At 37.4% G+C, this 24770-nt stretch overlaps 1 protein-coding gene across 3 annotated transcripts in view; it reads right to left on the reverse strand.

The window, feature by feature from the left end:
• ZC3H13 (zinc finger CCCH-type containing 13) overlaps positions 1-24237 on the reverse strand; it is a 45346-nt gene extending 21109 nt beyond the window's left edge. For 2 of the 3 annotated variants that reach the window (XM_085215831.1, XM_085215829.1), the window contains exons 1-8: positions 23929-24067; positions 18056-18181; positions 17511-17620; positions 12024-12135; positions 5077-5185; positions 2049-2188; positions 1181-1341; positions 317-514 (exon numbers count right to left, since the gene is read on the reverse strand). In XM_085215831.1, the coding sequence (XP_085071957.1) occupies positions 317-514; positions 1181-1341; positions 2049-2188; positions 5077-5185; positions 12024-12135; positions 17511-17620; positions 18056-18172 (947 nt within the window). In that variant the 5' untranslated portion in view covers positions 18173-18181; positions 23929-24067. Of the gene's footprint in view, positions 1-316; positions 515-1180; positions 1342-2048; positions 2189-5076; positions 5186-12023; positions 12136-17510; positions 17621-18055; positions 18182-23928 lie in introns of all 3 variants that reach the window. The other variant, XM_085215828.1, reaches the window with a different exon arrangement.
• Between the last annotated feature and the right edge of the window lie 533 nt (positions 24238-24770).

Here is a 24770-nt window from a genome sequence, read left to right on the forward strand (position 1 = left end):
CTCTAAGATTTCAGAAAAGCAGGCAAGCAGACAAGCAAATGACTTGATAAAGATTTTGGCAAATGAATTATTTCATTCATGAATGTCCTGAATAATAATAAAATTTTCCAAAGAGCATTTGAGAAACTTATTGTTATGTATCTTAAACCTGCCAATATGTTACAGTTTATCTATCAATCCAGGTAGCACATTTAAAATGCTTAACCAGTACCAAAATGGTTGTTGGTAAAGCAGGTATAATTTGATGCTTTATAAAAGATAACTTTAAAAGCAAGGTTACATTAAGTTTAAAAGCTAATAACGTAACATAACTTACCTCTGCTTCTCTTTTTTCTCTTTGTGCCTTTCAAAGTCACGCCCTCTCTCTTTCACCTCCCTTGTCTTTTCATCTAAACGTTCTTTGCCCTTATGCTTTTCTTTGTGTTTTTTTCCTAAGGAAGTTTCCTCTTGTACTGGAGGAGGAGGACTTGGGGTACGAGGACCTTTCTTTTTACTCTGGTTACTTTTAGAACTCCTAGAGATAAATTAAAAAGAGTGCAAACTACTTCAAATAGTGACTTTCCGGATGTTGTCAGGAAAAGTTAAAATGGAAAGGGCTTTGCAGCTTTTAGGATAGGATTCACCACTCCATTAGCAAGCAGTGCTCAATAACTTGACTGAAGGGTACAAATTCACATTGAGCTCTGCAATTTATAACCTTTTATTTCTGAAACAAGTGAGCAAAAATAGAAACTGCTCCCATTCAGACAGAATTGTTTTCTGCAGTTGCAATGTCCTCACATGAACTGCATGTATCACAAGATCAGAACTCTGCAGTATCTGGTCTGCTTAGACTCCCCACTCTTCACACGTCACACACATACAGAAAATAACTTAAAGAACTCATATCTTAGATTTAAAGTTAACTACCTGACTCAGCACAAAGCATCCACCTGTTCTGAAATATGTATCTCACAGTTCAAAAACTTTTACATTATTTTTTCATATAAATGATCACTGACATAAACGTATAAAGCAGCTGCTGCCACATACTACAAGTCAATAACACTATCTCTGTTCTACTCTCTGACAGGAAGCATCATTTTGAGAAGTTCAGAAAGGAAAGAAAATTAAAAACTGTACCGATTATGAAAACCTCAGTAACAAAAGTTCCATATTCTCCCAAGATGCATCTACTGACCTTTGCTGATCCAAAAGTGGGGAAGATACAGTAGATGCTTTCTTCTCTTTCTTACTAGCCGAAGAGGAAGACTTCGGACTAGACCTTCGTTTTGGAGACTTGCTAGACTTTCTTGGTGATGGCGATGGTGATAATTTAGACCTAACCACCTCTGGAGAAATCTTGAGGAAAAGAGTACATTACATAATAAAATGTTGATGTTCAAAAGCTTTGCTATATGCTGATATAGATCAAACATGTAAGTAACAGTCTAGATGTGAGACCTTAATCATTTACACATCTACTTCAAATAAACTAACCAGAGATTTCAAAAAAGATGACATAAAATATGAGGGAAGAGAAGATGATGCACTGTAATACATTAGAAAAATGTATTACTACAAGATTATAATCATAACAATTTCAGTTAGCAGCCAAGTTTTTCCAATGGACTATCAGATTAGAAAAAAACAAAACAAAACAAAACAACAACAACAACAACAACAAAAAAAAAACAGAAAAAAACCTTCCCAAATATAACGGTTTTCAGCAACCTAGTAACAGCTTTGCACCTGTCACTCTACTTTCCTCGTACATGAAAAGGACCTTTGTGTAAGTTATGCCTTGTGTTTTCTTCTACATATTATCTCTGTTAAAGGTTTCAAGTCATTCAATTGCAGTTTCTCACTGACTGAGAAGAAAACTTGGCTATAGTGCTATATGATTGAGCAGATACCTGCAAGTGACATCCAATTAATGTCGAGTTATACACATGCCACTTATTTACTTTCGTGTAATACAGCAGAGTATTTGTCCAGAAGCTCAGGTCTTCCAGAAAACAAGAAGTCTGAAGTATTTTTTTTAAATTTTGCATTTACAGAATACAAACCTCCTTTTTAATGACAATCTCCTCTCGTTTCTCCATGTTTTCCTGTTCCAACTTCATGAGTTCTCTCTGAATCTTTTGGCGCTTCATTTCCAAAGACAGCTCATGATCATAATCATAGTTAACATCTCCATTATCAGAGTCTTTATTTAAAATAAAAAGGCAAACAGATTAACAAACTGATTACATATGAAATAAATAATATCACTTAGCACACCAGATGCCAAACATAAATATGTTAGTGTCTTTCAAGGATTACCTAAATGCATCAACAAATCTCTCCTCAAATTATCTGTATGAACGTGAAATAAATGCAGTTATTACCACACACACCTTAAAATACCTAAACATCTTTAAGAAGATTTCACTTATTTTAGAAACTTATGCAAACTATTAATCCGAAGTAGCAAGGGAAGCCCAGGAAACCATTTATATTTAAGTAACAAAAATATCTGAAATGAGTGTTTTCACAAAGATCAAAAATATGTGGAGCCCTATTTAATTGGGAAATCTCACATGAAGTGGTTTTAAATAGTAATGTTCTATACTAGAGCTTTCTGTTTAATAAGGTATCCCACAAAACAATTGATACGCTTGTTCAATTACATCTACAAACCCACTTTAAAATAAAAGGATGGTCTTCACGATCTCTTTCACATCACTACTACTTGGCTTTCACATTAAAAAAAAAACTCTCTATTTTCATTAAGTTCTCAGCACTTCATATCACACCTTTCGTGCCACACGACTGATATCTTGTTGAAAAAATAAGCAGTTTTACTCACTCTGATTACTTTCCTCATTTTGTTTGTGGTTACTTAAGCCTGATATTCAAAAAGCACTTTGATAAAATAACCTTCAGAAAAGAAGATATCCCATCAAACATCCATTAGCTTTCACTCCCCTTCTGACACACAGGAACTACATAGAAGTTTTTGCAATAATTATTTTCAGTCTGTTAATTTCTTTCATGTATCTTGAAGGCATGAGAAGACTTACAGAAAACTGTACACAGCCCTTCCATCAATTCATTTCTATAACACTCAGTGTTAAAAGATAGTAATTCTACTTTATCCAACAGACACTACACCTATGATTAACATCATTTTTAAAAATTCAAAATTCTCAAGCTGTAAACCTCAATGTGTATGAATTAAGATATTCATATTACATACATATACGTACATAGAAATAGAAGTTTTTATGTTGCACTTTTTTACTTGGGTTCTATTTCTATATATGTCATACAACAGTGCTTTTTAAATCACTCTGAAAACTCCAGTTTAGAAAGGAGTGAAAATAATATTATGGGTAGTTTTGTTAAAGAGGGAAGACTTCACTGAGCACAACATTTCTTTTGGACTCCATAGGAGTTATAAAGGTAATAACAGAACAAACTATCATTAAGACCTCTTAGAACTACATTTAAGGAAAGCCTCTATAATCTTATTCTTTTAATCATCTGACAACTTCTGTCAATACACATCTTCACATATTCTACTCCAACAGTGTCTTGAAAACAATAATTGCAACACCTAGAGCCCAAACAATAGAAAGGCCACCTACTTAATGAAATTTACGCAGGAGCACCATCCCAAATATAACTCATAGTGTACTTCACTGCTAATAGATTCATTGTATCTGAATTTGAGAAATTTCCAGGGTTTTTTACTTTTTTCAGAAGCACAAATGACCACTTGGACTATTAAACGTTTATTTTCCACAGTTACTAAACCTTGATTTTCCACATTACAATACAGTACTAGATAATTGACCATTAATCAAATAACAATTACATTTATATGGTTAACTAAAATAATTTTCAAGGTATCAGAAAAGGTAAACCTCATCATCTGAAGATTTCTAATTTGAGATAGACATGGATCCACGTAAATTTTAGGCATCTTCATTTAAATGACAATCATGCATCTCCTCCCTTGTTGAATAACATCTTCCTCCTCCCTCCCAAATGTTTAATTCAATGTATTTTGTTTAGAAAGGCTCTGTGACTGTCTGCATTTTGTTTCTAGCATATAGAGCTTCCAGCTAAACATAAACATTAAGCAAAAGTGCTAAGCATCCAGAACCATTTGTGTATTTTGGAAAGGTTTGGGGTTGACACAACGTAGACATGTATCTAATACAACTACTGATATCTAGTATCCTTCTCTATAGAAGAGCTACACATTCTCCAGAAAAAGGACTGTTTCTTTGCTTGAGATCACAACCTTTTGGTAGAAAGAATCCTCAAAGGTGAATCAGAATCCCTCCAGCCCCTCTCTATTGTCTTGCAATATTGTAACTACCACTGAAACACCAATGCTTGGAAAATCACATGAACAACACACTCTATTAGACACTGCTATCATTTCAGTATCTTAAGACACTGCCATCATTTCAGTATCTAACAGAAGGGAAATGGAAAATAGAGAAGTGAGAAAGCAATATAGATTTTCCCTAGACTGTCTGCTTAGTAAATAGATGAATATTATCAACATCAAATACAAGAAAATCACCTTCAACCACAGTCCCTATGCTTGTAATGCAGAACTCCTAACACTCTCCAAGCATTTACAAAACATGACTAGTTCATAAAATGCTACCTTTAGCTGTTGTTATTTTAATTGAGCCCTTTATAATGAGATAGTTGACAAACATTATGCAAAAACAAAACATCCCTGGTGACCTCAAAGGAGTCCTGCTTTCTTCTCACTGACCAGTTTCAAGATCACCTTGGATTCTGCTATTAATCTAAAGACAAAAGGCTCTGCACAGAATAGACAGTAGCAAACTTCCTTGTTGTCTGAGGAGTCAAAAAAGCAAGTTTTTTAAAAGAAGTTGGTTTTACTATTACAACACTCCAACTCTGATTGCCCCTTTGCTCTCTTCCAGTAATGAATCTCAGTGGCTACTGCACAGAAGTACTCTGCTTAGAGACTGACTCTTCATAACCATTTCTGCCTTACATACAGCCCTGCAGATCTTGCAATTCTTTGAACGGTAGTGAGACAATTAGTTTAAATTCCCTTACCTTCTCTATTTGCTTCCCAATCTCCATTTTCCTCTTCGCTTTCTGGTGTTCTCTCCTTTGTAATTTTGATATCTTCCTTTTCTCTATGTCTTCCTCGTGAAGACTCTTTCTATAAGGGAAAAACACTGCATTAGAGTAAACAATTTCATTTTTAAAAGAAGCCTGAAGAAGCAGGTACATTTTACATGGTATTTAGGCTGTTCCTTTTTTATAGCACAAAAAGCATTTTCCCCTTTAGCCTGTTGACCATATACCTTTTCAAATAAGCAGAGAATCCACAGCCAAAATATTCTAATGCAATTTCATATAATCAGTATGCAAATAGCAGATTGGGAAAAGAGAGAAAAAGGGATTTGTCAAATAAGAAGGTTTACAGGCAGGGCAAGAATCAAGCATGTGCCAGAAAATCAAGTTTAAAATAGGAATCAAAAGAACAGATCAGGTTCTTAAAACCGTGAATTTAACAGCATTAAGAGTTCTCAGCTGTAAAGAAGAATGTCATATGAAAGGAAGATGACCTTTGGAGAAGCTGAACCACTTAACTTGGGAGGATAAACAACGTGGGGAGGGAAAAGAGAGAGGCTCGCAGAAGGAAGGGAAAAAAAAAACAAAACAACGAAACAAAAGCAACACACTGGAATGAGGTTTTCTTGAAAGCTTTATCTTTGCTCATTGGCCCAGTGTTATAGGACAAGCCTATCGCAGTAGCACTCACTTCACATTTGGCTAAACAGCACGTGGTATATAGGACCATAATGGTCCTATGGATACCTAAGGCTGTCAGAGACTGTTCTTGAAGGAAACAGTTTCAAAAGACAACTGGACCTGTGCAGCTTTCCTCACCCCCCTGAATTCCAGTAGTAAAGCATCACTGCCTCTACTGTATCCACACTGTAAATAATCTATCTGGACTCAAGCCAAGTACAAGACAAATTCTTTTAGCTGTATGCAATAATATAATAATAATAATAAAAAGAATATCCAAGCATAAAAGACTAATTTATTGTACAGGAAACCAGAAAGAGCAATTAATGAATGCCTGCCCCACTCCCCTTTTCTTCTCACCTCCCACAGTGCTTTCTTTTGTCTTTTGGGGATTCTTCAGCGCTGGTACGTTGGATCCCTTATGTGAAGGAAAAGGAGATGCCTGAGAATTTCACTAGCTATTCCCTATTGGGACTTAGCCCATTACTTCATTTAAACCCTTAACACCCACCTTAGAGACACAGTGAGGAAATAATACAGTATCACGGAGAGTCACTCCTAAGTCAGTACAATTAAACTATTCCTTTACCTCTTTAACAATGTCAAACTCCAGCCTAATTACATAAACAATGACAGAGTAAGTACTGCGTTTATTTTCCCTAGTAAACTGAAAAATACTTCAATGCACAGTTATCTTCAAACCTTTCATGTTGATGCATTAAGTATGTCATATTCAAAGCCGTAAAGGTTTTGAAAAACTGAGCATTTACTAAATAATACAGAGGAACTTCTCATTAAGGAACTACCTTGTGTCAAGCGTAATTTAAAGCTTTCTAAAGCGAGGAAAAGAGAGATTTTCATCACTTTACGACAGGTTCTCTAAAAGGATGCGCACAGTCCTAACCTACCAGGTCACACTGATTTCCAACATCAACACAACATGGACCAAAGGCATTCCAGTCTAAGTGCAAAAACCATACTAAGCTCCAAAGCAACTTACTTGAAAAATTAACAACAAAAAAAAATTGACTCATGAGATTCAAGTTTGCAGCTTTATCAACAAGTCTCTCCTTCAGCAATTCTTTTTTTGCTTAAAGCACTTTTGTTTTTCTAGCTTTCCCTGAAGGCTGAATTTGTTCTACTAAAATGCTTATTTTTGCTATATAATCCAACTTATTCTTACAATCACAATAATAGACATTAATTCTTAAAAACACAGAATTCTATTAATTCAACACTATTCGGTACTAACAAACTGCAGCACGCATGTTAGGATACCCCTCAGAGATACTAACTTTAAAAAACATCTCTAGGCCAATTCACAAAGCAACATGCCAACAAAGAACCTGTAGTTTAATCAGAATGTTTTAAGAATGTTTTAAAAGTCCAAGTTAGCAACCATCCAGAACCGGTATGTATCTCACCTACATCTCCAAACTTTAAAACCCAACCCAACATACTGAAACAGCTTTTATTTTTCCCTTTCACTGGACAGATTGAGTAGTGGCAACAGTGGGACAGTCATACTTCTAAAAAAGAACCGAGAACAAAATCATCTACATAAGGAATTTTATTAATTACTGAATGGAGGGGAAGGGAACAGACAAGTTTTACGTAAGCATGCTATTTCACAAGTCAGCACAACTGTATCTGAGCCCGTCAATATGCTAAGCAACTTGAGTTTATTTGTCAGGAGAAAATATTCTGGTAGCACTGCATCGTGAAAAGAAAATAAATCTGAGCTTAAAAACTGAGTGTATTTTCCCAGGGCACACAGTTGAAGCATTTAAGTTATGACGGTTTAAAACACATTCACATTTTCTCATGGAAAAGTCTTCAATATATTCCTTTTATGGTAGTTGTTTTACTTACAATGAATTTCATTCCCTCATACTATGAGTGACACTAGTTAATAAGTAAATAATTCATTCATATCCTTATATGGCACTCCTGTAGTTTACATCATTTTTTCTCTTTCCTTTACAAAGCAAGAATAAAGTAAATCAATCTCCTAAAGGACAAAAGTATGCCTTTCATTTGAAGTTGAAAGTACTATAATCCACTTCTGACACATCTGCAAACTACTTTTCTGCAGATTCTGAAAAAAAAATTCCATTTACTGGAAGAGAAGCATTAAACCTTTAGAGTATTTAATTAAAAAAAGAAAAAAAAAATGGCCTTAAGTTGCGTCAGGGGAGGTTCAGGTTGGATATGTGGAAAAATTTCTTCTCCAAAAGAGTGGTGAGGCAGTGGCACAGGCTGCCCAGGGAGGTGGTGGAGTCACCATCCTTGGAGGTGTTGAAGAAATGTTTACATGCTGTACTGAGAGACAAGGTTTAGTGGGAAATATTGGTGGTAGGTGGATGATTGGACCGGATGACCTTGGAGTTCTTTTCCAAACTTGGTGATTCTATCGTTCCCTAAGCGTAGACAATAATTTAGAAGACCTTGTCTATGCTGTTTTCAGGTATACGCTCAAAGTTGAACTATTCACATGTGTTAAGTAGATGATTACTATTTAATGTTGAATTTCAGGAAAAATGCTACTCAAGAAAAAAAAGCAAACACATTACAACTGAATGCTATGAGATTTTATTGAATTTAACATCTACTGAAGTTGAAGTTCACACTTCCTAAGACATAATTGGCACTCTACAGCACAAGACTTGAGGTCTACTTGAAGTTCCCACTACAGCCAAAGGACCATGGCCAAGCACTAAAGGACTCACTCAGTCTGCAAAACATGCCTCTAGTCATTAAGTGGTATTTTGCCAATGCTGACAGAGAGAACACTTAAAAGGCTCTTACCATCTACAATTCTTACAAGGCAGAAGCTTCAGTTTCAGCCTTGTCACTATACATATGTACAGCAGCACTACAAATTAGTTCAGAAGCGCCTATTGCTTTAATTCTAGAACAAGCTTTCATGTATAGAACTATATAATCTTTTGGTTAAGTACAATACTGTTTTATTCTATACATAATATCTTCATATTGAAAACTACTACTATACAACATACACATACAAGAAAATGAAGCTTCCCCGAAATGAACAGGTATCGATTCCATTTCGGAGATGGAGGACAATGCTGACTTGCATTTCCAGTGTAAGTATTCAAAAGCCAGTGACAAAAAGCATAGATATGAAACACACGATACACATTCTTTACAAAAACCTTTCCTAAATGAAAATTAAGTTCTCCCCACTGTTTCCCAAATGACACAGATCTCCCAGAAGTTGCTTTACATAACACTTCAAATACTCTAGTGCAACTACCTTCTCGTGATTTAGAGAAAAACTCAACACTCAATATCAGAATTTCCAACTAAATAAGGTAATAACAAGAATCCTTCCTAAATCTTTGTACCATATTTGACACACTGCCACGCAGAACTGAAATAATTCTCAACATAAACCTAAGAATCAAGAAAACCCTTGAGATCACTGTGGTTATCCAAGTAATATAGAAGATTGCCTCTGAAAATAATAGTACAAGACATGAAGAAATAATAAAGGATATATTTTATAAGCTGCCCATATAGGAATTTTCTTTCTAAATGCATACAGATTTTACTGGTTATCTTATGTCTCCAAACAACATGAAAACTCTTTTCTTAGGGAAGACTTCATGCTAGTTACACTGCCTCAACTTCCTGTGGAACCTATTCAGGTTTTTGAGTGTATCTCCTAGCAGGAAGAACTATAATATATAATGTAAATAGCATTTCCCCTTCAAATTTGCCATTGTTTCTACTAGGACAAAGTATGAATAAGACGCACCTAGTTTACATTCTCTCAATCATACATTATATGCATTCGCAACATCTCCTTTCTTCTATTCTCCAGTCTCCTTCCCACTCCTTGCCCACTTCCGAAAGACCTTTGACTGTATTGTCTCGCATACAGGTGATCATAATGAAACAGTATTTCAAATAAAACTGAACCATTAATTCCTACACACAATATTAATCATTTTCTATTCCATTTTTATATACCTGAGTTCTTGTATCTGCAACTGTGACTGCACTTTGAATAGATGATTTCATTGAGCTGTCCACAATAACTTATTTTCCTACTGGATGATTTCAGTAATTTTCAAAATATTTATTCATGACTTCTTTGTATTAAATACTTCCCTTGCTGTGCACTGCATGGCACTCGCCAATACCACATTTCATCCACCATTGTACTGTCAAAAATCTTTTCCCCAGTCCCTATGGCATTCCTCAGACTTTATTAATTTCAGTTAGCGTTCCCATATCTTCTGCAAAGTTTGACATTTGGGATGCCCAACATTTTTTTCCACATTCTTAAAGTACTTGCTCTTTAGATGAAGCATCATTGCACCCTCTGTAACTTCATCATTTGAAATTGATTTGAATTTTTCCCCTTAGCTGGTTTTTATATTTGGCAATATTGGATTTGTTATTCTTCGATCTAGTCTTCAGAAGCTTTGTTTCAAAAGAAGCTATTTAAGATTTCACTTATACCAGTTCTTTTAGCCACTATTCTCTGTTCAAGTTTCAATGCTAGTAGATCAGCGAAACACAAATTTTGACTGCAGGAATAATGCTCTTTCTTCTTTATTTAAAAAGAAAAATAAACCACGTAATTATGAAACTTTTTATGGAGCAAGCTACCTTCCATTACTTCCAAGTAAAATTAAGAAGCTTTAGTAAGAGATGAAAATGTCAATGGCTAGATCTCCACCATAACAACGACTCTAATGATGGAGCAAGAATTTTGTAAGCAGTTCAGTCACTTCAGTCTTCTGTTCTTTTGGACATCCTGGTTCTCTGCAATGCAACTCGTGATGACTATCTCTCTGCATTTATTTTCTCCTGAATATTTTCTTTGGATCTCTCTTATTTTCCACCGTTGCCTCTGTGCCATTAACATAAAAATTCAGTGGTTTTCTCAACCTTGTGTTTTATAAGATTGAAGCATATTTCTCTGCAGTGTGCTTAACACCTGTGAACAACTCCTCGGTATTTAACATATCCACTAATTCTCAAACTCCTTTTGATTCCAGTTCACGTTTATTTGGGGTTTAGTTCATTAAGAGTATTTTATTATTGCATGAATAGAATACTATAAAAAAACAGTTAACTAATCAAAAGCAAGAATTACATCAAAATTAAGAGTTGTACCAAGAGAGAAGTTACAGTAAATTTTTAATAATGGTTGGAAAAAAAAAAAAAAAACACTTTTCCCACCAACCATGTGCTTCATAACTAAACAGTTTATTCAAACTACCAGAAAATAAAAGAAACACATTTAAGTAAAAGAATAAAAAGACTGAAAGTTTACACAAATTAACAGCAACTGAAAACATGATTGGAAGATAAGCCGTTCTGTTAATTTAATTATAGCAGCTGCTGTTGATTTATTTACACCTCACAGAAAAATTCATTGTACACAGCAAGTAGGAACAGACCCAGAGGAAAAAAAAAAAAAAGAAAGCTGTTAATACCTGCAGAAGCAAAACTGATTTTTCATAAAGAAAATTTTTTAACCAATATCTATATGAAATTAGTCTTAAAAAACATAATGCAAGAATACACTGATGCTACTGTTACAGAGGCTGCAGGATAATGCTACCAGTTCTGCCCCTGTTTTAACATCAGTGCAGAAATAGGTAACACAATTTTGAAGTAAATTCTGATATTGTAGGGGGTTGTTTGCAGAAAGATGCATAGAAAATGAGAGTGATGATGAATTAATTTGTTGCAAAACCCAAAAGTGAGCAGTTGGGATGGCTGATGAATATGTGAGGAGGAAGATGAAATGAACCAGCACAACAGTAACTGCACTGTCTCATCAAAAGCAAATTTGAGATGAACAACTGGAGTAGGGATGCATGAAAACAATGGATATCAATAAATGTCAGGGGGAAAAACAATGGATGATTCAAACAGCATTTAATATGTTTTCTTGGAAATAAAGAATCTGCACTGTTATTAAATACCGGTTTATCAGTATTTATAACATAATTTAGTCTGTGGGATTTATAAAATCGTTGGGAACCAAAAGATGCCAAAAATGCCAAAAAAAAAAAAAAAACCCTGCAAAGTAATACAACTGTTAAGACACTTCACATTGAATTATGCCGCGTGCTATTGTACAAAATGAGCTACTTGTTAAACATTTCAAACATTACAAGTCACCGTAAACAGGCTTCTAGGACGCACCGCCCAATTGCTACTGAGGGATTCTGGAGCTCTGCAAACTCCATTCTTACCCTAACAGGAGAGGACGATTCCTCTGTGCTTCGTTTCTGTGGCTCAGCCTCAACATCTTGACGTTTGTTCTTCATTCTTTCCCGGAGATCTCCAGTAGGCCTTTCTGGTGACCTGTATAATACAGAAACTTAATATAACCAGTTCTGTGGGATTATTTTAAAAGGGTATTTTAAAATTATATTTGTTATTAGCATATAAAGAGAGATCTAAATCTCTCAATAGAAGCGATAAGGATGAAAACAAATTATTCAGTTCTAATGGGCTTAAGCATTAAAAAAAAACAAACTCTCTTTCAGAACACCAAGACAGATTTAATTGTATGTATATATGGCACTATGTCACGGCTCAGTGACCACTCTACATCAGCTACAGGTGGTCCTAGCTCCAACAAATCTATTTTTTCTGATCGTCATACAAATGTGCTTCACCGTAATTCAGATTGTGTCTTTTCAAATGACTTTAGCCTCCTCCATATTCTAAGCTACGTTGATTTGTATAAATACATAAACGTAATTATTGCAGAAGAAAATTACTGAAGAACAGCAGCTAGTTACACAGAAGCACAACTCCAAAGACAGATGCAAGTCCATAAGTGTTGATCATCTGACCTATTTGCCATCCACCCAGCACCTTGGTAGGAGTGCTACCAAAGAATAGCTATCACAAGGCCACGTACCAGAGGAATACTCTTGGAGGCCTCCTCTGTTTTCCATCTTGCAATAATATAATTCTTTTACTATTTAGTTTTAAAATATTGGATGAACTCTACCAGTCATACAACTGTGTTTTTTCTGTTAAAGGCATTACTGTGATGAGGGAAGGGAGAGTGGGTACTCTGTACTTTTCAAGCTATCTTTATTATTTTATCACTTTCTACTATAGAAGTTGATTTATTCCCCATTGGTTAAAACAGAACAATTCTTGTGTTTAACAAGTTCTGAGGCAAAGGGGACATAGCAGCTCCTTCAAATGATCTTTCAGTTGAAGAAAATTTCCTCTTTGTACAAGTCTAGCTTGATATTGTGTTTGGCACTTCTGTGATGACTATTAGCTTTAATTACATGTACTTCTGTGAAATGGTTGTATGAAAGTACTGGATGTGTAGCTAAGCATTTACATTAAAGTAATAAAGACCTACAAATGCTATTTTAGCTGATTAGAAGTTATACCTAATATTTGTATTTCAAAAAAATTGCATTTGCTTCTTTTTCCAGCCTGAATTATTTCCCTTTAAAAATGGTTGTTTCTCCCAAATCTCCTCTGTCATGTAATATATAATTGGTAAAGTTTCTCCCTCACCTTATGCATATAAAAATATTTAAATTAGTAAGATTTCATTTGCAACCCGTGCTCATTTGAAACACAGTAATTTGTTTCCACTTCCTCCTTTGCAATGTTATCTGTATTTAATTCTTTAAACAGCATCACAAGGTTAAGTGTCCTAAGATCTAAGAAGAAAAAGACCAGTGACTGTTCTCATCGCTAAATGTATTTAATTCATCATGCAGTTGTAAATAAGATCACTCAGTATTAGAGGAAAGATACAAAACTAGCGTGCTGCTTCTTTCAGCACTAACAAGGATCAAAAAAATACTCAGCATACAAATACAAACAAGCTAGTTTCCCTGAGTGCAAAACTATATCATCTCTAAAACCTCTGATTTCTGTGAAAGTCATAAGTCAAGGTAATTTTTTTTTCCTCCCATTTTAGGAACAGAATTTCTTTGGACTACCAAAATTCTCTGAAGCATTCCAAACCATCTTCCAACATTAAAGTGGCAATCCAAAGCTTAAATTTTTAATGGCACTTCAGGTATGGAAGAAAGGATCCAGATTTACAAAACTGAACATTGATTTAAAACGCAAAAGAGATTATAGATAGTATACTAGTAATATTGTTTCTCAAGAACAATAATTCTCAGGAAAATCTGATGGCTGAAGGAGAAAGCAGAACTTGCATTGAATGTAGTTCACATACTCTCTAGATACATATAATACTTTGTTTTATATATAATTGTTGTTTGTTTTTCCTTTTTTATTTGGAGTAGGAAAAAAATGAAGTTATTTCAACCTGAATACCTTTCCCATGTGGAAAGGGGTGGGGAAGAAAGAAGTTAACTTATTAAGAGTATTCAGTCTTGCTTTAAGATTACAAAAGTCATCAGGAAATCACAGGAAAGAAAAATGCTACAGCCTGAGGGTTCTGTTGTTGTGCTCTTCTGCTTTTTGTTTTTTGTCTGCTTGGTTGGTTGGTATCTTTCTTTTTATTATTATATTTTATTTTTTCAGCTTTAGGAGAACACTGGATTGAAGGTAATCAACCAGTTGTTCCGCACACTTCCTTCCACCAAACATCTTAACATAAAACACAAGAGAGACAAAAGTTTAAGACATTTTCAGTCTCATTTTATTAAAGAAGTAGTTACTCAGGAAGTTGTGACTGTTTTCAGATATTCTGGTTTAATACCCAGAAAAACAAGTTGGTCAGCTGGCTAATTTTGCGTTCAGGTGCACCACAAGTTTAATTTTAAGAAATGGCCTCCTCTTGCACATTGTTTTTCTCCCTTACAAAAGGGGGCTTTTTGCTATTCCAACTAATGCACACTGATGAGTTTCAACAGGAAGACACCATTTTATTCTACAGTTTAACATCACAAGTCTGCAGCGCAACTGGTAGAACCATTCACATAAAAGGCTCCACAGTATTACCACTGTACACTGAAAGAAAACTATTAAGTGGGAAAAAAATATCTCTAATGAAATAGCACTCTGTGTGGGGCCCATATTTCAAATGCTGAATTTCATCATTTCAAATGTAAAGCTGGTAAATGATTTGAACATCATTACTTCCCGCAAGTTCAGTTTTCTAGACAGAGCAGCTTGGTTAGGAAACATAAGTTTTGCATATTCTTGTTTGCTTCTGTACTATCTTCCAGTGCCAGGAACAGCCCCCTGGAACAGGCACGTATTACAGCACCACTAGAAGAGAAAATAGTGGGTGTATGCATGCACGTGGGTGTGCATAGGCAGATTAGTACATAACATACATAACTGAACGCTCATTAGACATCCTGCTTTCAGTCTCCTGTACAACAGCATTTGTACTTTTCAAAATCTATGCTTTTTTTTTTTTTAATCTACTACTATTGGAGTTTCAGTTTGTTTTTTAAATCTAGAGTAAGGATTCAGACTGCAGAAGTTCAGGCGGGCAAGAGAAAAACACTACAAAACCACTGATCCTGACAATGCTGTAAGACAAACAGGAAAGCTGCCAAGCAACTAACAAAAAGCCAGTTAGAAGAGAAAGAGGGCAAAATTCCTCATGGGAAGGCTTATTTACATGCACATCTTTCCTTATTGGCTTCTCCTTAACTTTAGATGCCTGAAAGACAGGCAGCTCTATTACTTTATTCTTAAGCTTATCAGGAAAGCTTTATATGCAAAATTATACCGGCTGTTTTTAACAGAAAGATGAAAACTCATTCTGCAAGCAGCAGCATTAATGCTGAAAGTGTATGCAAAGTGTATGCATGCTCCCTTTAAGAGGCTTTTTTTTTTTTTTTTTTTTTTTTTTTTTTTTTTTTTTTTTACACTTCAGAGACAAGTTTTCCTACTGCCTGGTAATGCTCTGAACTACAGGAGGCATTACGGTCAGATAAAACCATTAACAAGATGAAGACTTTCTTCAGGCAGGTATGAAATAGGAGGAGCAAGACAGGAAGGCAGTACAATGTGCTGCATCCAGCCAAACTGTCTGCAAACCAGACAAAAGACTTCACCAGCAGGGAAGGCTGAATGCTTGCAGTCACACCACCAATATGCCCCAAGTACCCGAACACAGATACTGCTTAAACTGAACTGACGTGGAATCAGCATTAGCTTGACTTGCACAAAGCCAATAGACAGCATTTAAAATATCTGTACAACATTTGTAAAAAATTCTGTCATGTTAAATAGCATAAAAATAACAACAGTTTTATTATGCAAGTGAAACAGCTTTTTCTGTGCCTGGCCAAGAGCTATCAAGAGAAACTTCTGAAGAATGCTTTTCTCGTTTGTTTTGGCGGGAGGGTAAGGGGTTTGCCTCCCTCTTTTTGTTGTTGTTGTTGTTGTTGTAAGGTGTTTCTTTTTTCAAAACATATTTATTAAATGTTGAATGCCAAATGTATCAGGCAAATGAAAAGCAAGATCTATCCTTTGACCTTTTTAATATTCTAATGGGAAAAAAATTTAGTAATAAATCAGCATTATTCTTAAGTGTTAGTGGTGACAGTGAAGCAGAAACAAAGCTTTAGTTATTAAAAGAAACATGACTGCTCTTCAAATGACCAAGCAGAATCACACACTGCGTGTTCCAAATACTTGAAAGCAAGGAGAAAGTGACATACTACATTCAAGTTTATAAACTTTCTCTCTACCAGTAAGTCACACATTTTTCCCCACATTTGGAACGTTCTGTGCAGAACAGAATAAGATCTTTCATACACTGAAAGAAACATTAAGCTTACTGACATATTTTGTATCCCAGCTGCTACCCCCTTCGAAGCAAAGGGGGATCAAATAAGCAAAGTCAAGGCCATCCTGAGAGTGTGGCACAGGAACAGAAAACAGAACCAGAACCTCCTGCCAGCTCCCCTGTTTGACCTTCACCGTGTTGCTTTACATTTTGATGCTTCAGTGCCCCTATCCATAACCTACAGGTGACACTGACATTACTGCAGCATCAGGAAACAGTCATTTATCAAACATGAAGCTTTCATACAAAGGGATACTATGAGAAAACTATGCTATCTTTGCAGTCCTTTGTAATGACAACAGTACTAACATTTAATTTGTTAAGCAAGCATACAATGTTGCATCACACAAAGGACAGTGGGGAAAAAAGTACTTTAAAATGATAACAACATACAAAAAGACATAAAACTATATATATATATACACATATATATATAAAGTGGTAATTTTCCTCTCTTGATCTATTTGCCCAATATCTGATAAAGTCACAAAATTCTGTTTTGAAGAGTCGCTGCTGTAGAGAAAGGACAGAGATACTGTACTTGTGAGACAAGGTAGTGAAGGCAGAAGGGTTACAAGTATGAGATTACTGCTGTATGTGGTTACAACACGATGTGTTAGTAAAGGACAGAAAGGCATATCAGAAGCTGCAGTGATGCTACAGTCAAAAAAAAAAAAAAAAAGAATGCATTAAGGTACTTGATTCTCCTACTTCAAGTAACCCAAGAAGTTAAGCTGTATTCAGTGGACTCCATTTTGTAAAGCTGCATGCACACAAAAATCTTGGGAAAACCCACTGCACATTGCCAAATCAATTGCTTTGAGCAGCTTCACATACAATTGGTTACTGATAAAACATACCATTAGGCACACCACAGCATTTCATTATTTAAAGACAAAAACAAAAGACATAGTCGTAAAAGCTATTTTCCTACAGCACGTGAAGAATTCAAAGTGAGTTCTTGATTTACCTTCTATAACTGCTGCTATAGCCTTTACCTCGTGGTGAAGGGCCATGTACGAATCTACATGTGTTCCCATAGAGGCAGTTGCCAGTCTTCAGCCAGTTACGGCACTGTGTCTAAGAGACAGACATCACTGGGTGAATTTCACACTCATTTCTGGAAATACCATTGGTGTGAGTGTGGCAGAACAAACAAATGACTCCACATTAACTCCCACTCATCTGTAATTTCTGTCTATCAGTAATATAACTCTAAAAAAAAATAATCAACAGTGAGCATCAGGTTTGGCAGAGCAAAATTTAAGTTGGTGGAATTAGTATTAAAAAGTACAGTACTATTGCTCTTCTCCAGAAGATGGGACAACACACGTAATGTGAAAGTTCTAGTACTAGAATTTTGTACACTCATGCGTTAAGGAGTTCTTTTCACCTTTACTAACATCTGTGACAGCTGAGTATTTGGCACTTGTGAGCTACTCTTTCCCACCATCTAAATCCTGGAAAAGAAGATGCCGGGGCGGGGAAGAAAAGAAGAATGTTTTCACAACTCACCTCTGCAGTACTTCCAGTGCTGGGTCCAAGCCTTTCAAACACACTGGGTCTTCTGGATGTGCTATCGGATATGGTCTTGGTATTTTCCACTGTGACCTTCCTTCTAATTTTTGACATTTTGTACTACTTCAACCAAAAAAGAAAGCAAAACTGTAAAATCCTTCAGTTTGGGGCTATTGACACTGAACTCACATAAACAAAATGTATGATACACGTTGCAAGAGTTGCTGCAGAGGTGATGAAGAAATTAAAAAAAAAAGTCATAAATGAGTGAAATGTCTTTAATTACAAGGAATGCTTCTGTTTCAAACTAGTCAATAGAACAACGGTAATGACAAATTTTTACTTTATTTTATGAACTGCTTTGGATTCTTCAGCTTCCCTCCAGGAAAGATCATACAGCTTTATTCATTTCGGTAGCAAACGATACACTGCACAGATTCTTGGTCATGTACCTTTGTGCAACAGCTCAAGTGACTTCAAGTGAAAAAATCTTTTGACGTTACTTCAGCAGTCTCTGAGAAACAGATTCTGCCCGCTAACAACTCCCATTTTCAGAAATGCATCTAAAAATGAGAGTTCCATTTCTTCTTTTTCCTCTTGTTTTTTTTCATTGTTACATATGAGAACCTACTGGAAACCATCCTGAAAGCATCCACACTCTGCATTTATTACTGGTTTGTACCGTACAACTATTTGGGACTGGCTGAGTATTAAAAACAAAACAAAACAAATCAAGCTGCAATACAATTCTTAAGCTTATAAAGTAGTAACTAATTTTCATTAAAAACATTTTGAAGCAAATACAGTGCAAGTTTGACAAATAATAACTCACAACTTATCTTACCTGATAAAGAAAGGAGTTACTGAATACAGAAACAAACCAATATAAAAATAAAGCATGATATTGGGCACTTGAGATGGACTGTACAAAAAGGGCAAAATGGGCTCTAACAACTATTGTCCATTCTTTAAGTGCTACAGATCTGCACCAAAAAAAAAAAAAAACACAAAAAAACAACCACTTTGGGAAAGCCTGATAGCTGCAAAGAAATTTAAATACCACTCAAAAACCCACCTACTGTACAGCAACTTCCATTCTGGAGCTCAGAAGTCAGTACAGAATGATTAGCCAAGCACTAATCTCCTACCTTTCTGCTCTTATCCTTGTGTTATTCACACAGTACACACAGTAGCTAATTTCTAACACCCAAACACAAGCCCCAAATGACAAAAAGCTCATTCACACAACCAGAAGAATAGATATTTAATCTAGCCCCCAGCAGGTTGGATTAGTACAAAACATCACTAGTCCGATCAGCGTATGATCCCATAGCATTCAGACTGTAAGCTTCCATTCTACAGCAAAAGGAATCGATGATACATACATATGTATACAAAATACACGTAGCCTAAATTTTACAACTGGCACTTTGGTAACACCTATTCTTATTTTCCTTGTACTGTGTGGAAATTCATTATCTGAATCCCACTGTGAATTCAGTGATGAGACCTCACTTATCGGTCTGACATCGCACTTTCTATGAAAGAAATAAGCTCCTAGTGAGTGCTTCAGCTCCTTTATACACAACAGAAGGAAGCTAATGCCTTGCACTTGAGCCATCCCCCAGGTCAGCTCTAGTGACTCCTCCTCTGAGCCATTGGTGATCTGAAGGCCATCTCCCAAACGAGATTCAGATAACCAAGCACTCAGGAAGTGAAAGATAACCACGTGGTGTATACCAGACATTAAAAACAATGGCTAACATTCATTAGTGCTCTAGAGGATGGAAGCAGACAGTGAAACTGTAGAATTCGCCAGTAGTAGGAAATTATTTGGGTTAGTAAAAACTGTGGAGGAGAGAGATTTCCAGAAAGATCTAATAGAGTTAGAAAAATCGAGTAATACAACAACAGATGAAATGCAATTAAATACAATGTAATGCACACAAGAAGAAATGATTTTATCTAAATACTTGATGAGTTCAAATTAGTCCAGTCTTCTGAGAAAAAATAATTAGGAGTCATTGTGGACAGCTCAATGTGCAGCAGTAGTTACAAAGTCTGATAGGATAAATCATTGAAGTTAGAAAGCAAACATCACCCCTAGGCTAGCTGAGCACCATCCTGTTTCAGGACTGTTCCACTCTGTATTTTAGCAAAAAAAACCCAAACAAACAAAAAAAAACCCCACTGAATTTGTGAAGTTCCATGCAGCTACTCTTGAATATAGGATTCAAAAATATACTGACGTATGCAAAAGCATTTTTATTAAGACAATCAGATTCCAAATATTGAACTCGGTTTGAATGGTTACAGTAAAAAGAGCCATATCTGAAACAAAAAGGGTTAGAAGAACGGCACCAGCAATGGCAGGGGGTTCAACACATGAAGGACAGATAAAATGAGTGCACCTTATACATAAGTACAGCACAGCAACATGAGAGCAGGATACAAATACAACAAATCTGCAATCATTTTGCCTCCTAATTTGAATATCCTTTTATTCCCAAATAAATCAGAGGCAAAATACATTTTAAAAAAAGCAAAAAAAGAAACCCCAAACCAACAAACATCACCACATTAACCTTTACCCAGCAATTAATACCTTCTTGGAATTCATCTCTATAGAAAATGATGAGGTCTAGGTCTAAAAGAACAGCTCTAAATAAGAAAAGGAAGGAGGGGAGAATATCACAGTAACCAAATGGAGAGTTTCATTCCAACTATAAACTTCACCAAACTCAGGCAGATACCTATTAGAGAATTAAGAAAACACCATCCAACCCTGACTCTTCTAAGGTTTGGGAAAAGAAAAATACAACAACCAACTGCTTTACAATCAAATAAACTCTTGGAATGTGAAAATAAAATACAGATAGCATCCTGTCAATTCTACCCTTACGCTCTGCCCCACACCCATTGGTTTCCTGTTAGAACTATATGATTTCCAAACGAAAGAGCTACTTCATGAGAAATAATTTTAAGCAAATGAAAACAGCATGCTGGGACTGCACAGCACATTGCTTTCTGTAGACACAGATTACCTATCAAACATTATCTACCACATGAGGGTTTCACTCCTGCAGCCAGAACTGCATGGTGAGAATTCCCTTGTCAGAGAACAAAGCTGTAACACAGGAGGCAGGGTTGGAGTCCAGGCATGTAATTCAGAGACAAACTGAACAATACCCACACACACTGAAAGATGCACATCACATGTGGGAGGATGTATCTGAGTATGCAGTCACTCCTGTTCTCATTCCCCCCAAGACCAAGCAAGGCAGATAAGCAAAGATCACTAAAACAATGCTGTATTTGACATTCTAGATGCAAAATGGCAGCTTTATATTACTGACAAGCATAGACGTGTTCCCCTTGCTCACAGACAAATATTACGAGGGGAAAGGAATAGAAAGCTTAAGTAAAATGTTTCCAGATTCTTCTAATGGCAAATTAATGGATAACTGAGATTAAACATCCAATAAGAACTCCCACAACTTGCTCACTCCTTCACATCCATCTCACGCCACTTCACCATCACAGCCCTGCTGCTCACCCCTCACTGATGACCAGTGCTGACCCATCATTTCCCCTTCCATCCAACTCTGCAGCTGAACTGTCCAGGGGTTCACACTGAGCATCGGTGTGGGCCGGGCCTTAAGCATCCAGATTTCCTGTACAATATTTTAAATAATTATGACTACAATTTAAGTTTCTAAATAGAAATATATCTAATTCTCTATTTCAGCTGCATGACATTCCATGGTTAAACCTTCTTAGGGTTTGTGAAGCAAATTCTGTAACAGTTTCTTACTATTAACTTCCATATACTTCCATATTAACTTCCATAACAAAAAAACTAAGATGCTGATTTAGGAGGATAAAGTTGATCTCCTTAATTCTATACCTAAGGTTTTAACTGTAACAACCATAAATCATTACCTGTCCATATGGGAATAGTATTTGCTGGACTGTTTCATTGTACATTCACTATAACAACTTGTTCACTTATAGATACACCAGTGTTATTCTTGAAGGGAGTAACTCCATCAGAATGTCAGTAACAGATTGTTTCTCACTATCTATAATGTAACTTGGAGTGAAATAGATATTTATAAAGTAACATCCTACACGTAAGTGTAGCTAGATTTGAGTATATCTATGGGGCAATAAGTAGGTAACTGAAATCACCAAAGTGTGATATGATTGACACAATATTCAGCAAGATTCTGTTTTTGCTATCAGCACTCCTACCTTTGGAAGTCTTAATACTTTTGTTCAATAGAAGTATGATATTACACAAGGCACAAACAAGTGAAAAACATCTGAAACGTGCTTTTTTCCTTTTACAAAATCCTAATCCAGTCCTCTGCAAACATCAATCCTGCTTCTACAAGTAAACTAGTAACTGAGAAATAACACAGCAAAAGCAAAGTTCACAACAACTGTAAGGAGATGAAGTCTCCTTTAAAGTCCAAGCCATTGGTATCAAGTATGGCAACGTCCATACATGCAAACGTACACACCACACACAGCCTAAACATCATCAACACCCTACCCGTGAAGCAGTAAATAACATCCATTCAAAGTAAAAATCAAATTTTAGAAATTAAAATCTAATAGAACTTAAGACACAAAGTGATTGCAATACTCCAGGAAAAATTAAATCATTAACAACAACTAATGACTTAATAAAAGCTTGAGAAGAGGAAGGTGCCAGGGCTCCCCTCCATTTTTCCAAATGAAGGTTTGAGCTGAAAGGCTTTAGCTTCTAATCACAACATTCACATTTGGACATCACAATGCTAATCAAATAGTGACACCTGAAGAACTTCCACAGTTTCATTGCCTAAGAATAGTGCTAGAAACAGTAAAACGTGTAGTTAACCAATTTTCAAGATTCCAATACTTGCAGGGACGGGACATCTACGGGATGTCAGCCTAGCAGATTTCAATTTTAACTAAGAAGCCTGTCTGATAGAAATTATTCTGAGTTTATTTCTACAGCCACACGGTGTTAACCCATCTGAAGCTACTCACTAATTTAACATAGGACATTAACATAGGACGTTTCGCCATTAGGGATGACAGACAACTGCCAACTATGTTCTCATCAATATAAAACCATGAATGGTTTTCTATATCTTAACAGATAAGTGAACAACAAGGCCTGAGGATGCCAACAGAAGATATGCTGTACTCCATACCTCACCTACTCCTCCTACCAGAAGATGTTTCAGCAGATCAAGAGGCAGCTCACACAGACTGGTGAGGACAGACCTAAGCTCGCTCAGCCTTCTAGGTGATCTTTGAGACTCCTTCCAAACTAAGCCATTCTACGACTCCATGGTATGATACCAAGCGTGCTGGATGCCCATTACCTGTAAGCTGACTGCCACGTTAACACGTGGCACACTGTCTCACCTCAGCTAACCAGCTGAGCAGCGGACAGGCGGCAGCAGCAGGGTGAACCCCACAGCGAAGCCGTGCCTCCCTCCCAACCTACTACTAGCGGAGAGGAGAAGAGAAATGGGGGTTCTGGGGCGGGGATGCAGCACAGAGGCGAAGCGAGGGGAGGGCAGACCGCCCTACAGGGCGCCCTATGCTGAAGGGGGGAGGAGGGGAGGGCGGTTAGTGCGTAGACTCCAGGCAACCGGCAATCTGACAGAGCGGAAACTCCCTCACGGTCAGAAAGCGGGAGAAGGGGCCCACTGACGGCAAAGACAAAAGGGGCCACACAAACAACCCACAGACGAGAACGTGGGAGGCCCGGCGGGCCGCCCGCCGAGCGGCTCCCGCGCCTCCTCCCTCCCTTTTTCCCTTTTCTCCCTCCCCTCCCTCCCGCGCCCCGGCCGCTCCGCCGCACTCACCTGCTCCTTCCGCTGCCGCGCCGCTCCCCGCCGCCTCCTCCGCCGCCGCCCGGGGCGGAGAGGGTGGGAGGGGGTGAGGGGGGAGTCCGTCCTCCCGGGCCTGAGCGCGGAGCGACGCGGAGAGGAAGGCGGGGAGCGCCGCCGCTCCCGCAGCCCCACGGCGCCGCCGCTACCGCTCCCGCCCTGCCCCGCGCCACGGGGCCGCGCTGCGCCCAGCTGCGCTGCCCTCCCGGCGGCCCCTGCGCCACCCGGCGGCAGTGATGGCGTCGGAGGGGGCGGGAGAGAGAGCGGAAGTGGCGGCGCCGCCATGATGGGGCTGGGTGGGGTTCGATGTTTGGGGGGCTCTGAGCTCGAGGCTGGTGGTCTGTAAGGTCCTTTACAACCGGAGTCGCTCTGTGATCGAGCTCAACTCTCTCATCCAAGTCAACTTGAGCAGGCTCTCTGCTGTGCTGTATATCCAGCATGGCTTTTTGCTGTGTTTTGGTTTGCAAGAATGCTTGGCTGCAGAATATATAAGCATAGCCATCTAATGGTAGCAGAGCAGCCCGTGGCAGCTCCACTCAGTATCAGCAGTGAGGCCATCTTCATGACCTTGCCTTTATCTAAAGGTGAGAAGGTCCCATGTGAATGTCCTTTCTGTTTGATAGTAAATCACAGAATCAGGGTTGGAAGGGACCTCAAGGATCATGAATCTCCAACCCCCCTGCCACATTCAGGGCCACCAACCTCCACATTTAATACTAGACCATGTGATGAATAGAGTTGTTTTCTTGTAAGAAAATCCAGTAACAGCTTAAATGGCCAAACTGGGGGAATCTTGTAGAATCATAGAACTGTCTGAA

Source organism: Meleagris gallopavo, chromosome 1 (assembly GCF_905368555.1).
Source record: "Meleagris gallopavo chromosome 1, MGAL_WU_HG_1.1, whole genome shotgun sequence".
NCBI lineage: Eukaryota > Metazoa > Chordata > Aves > Galliformes > Phasianidae > Meleagris > Meleagris gallopavo.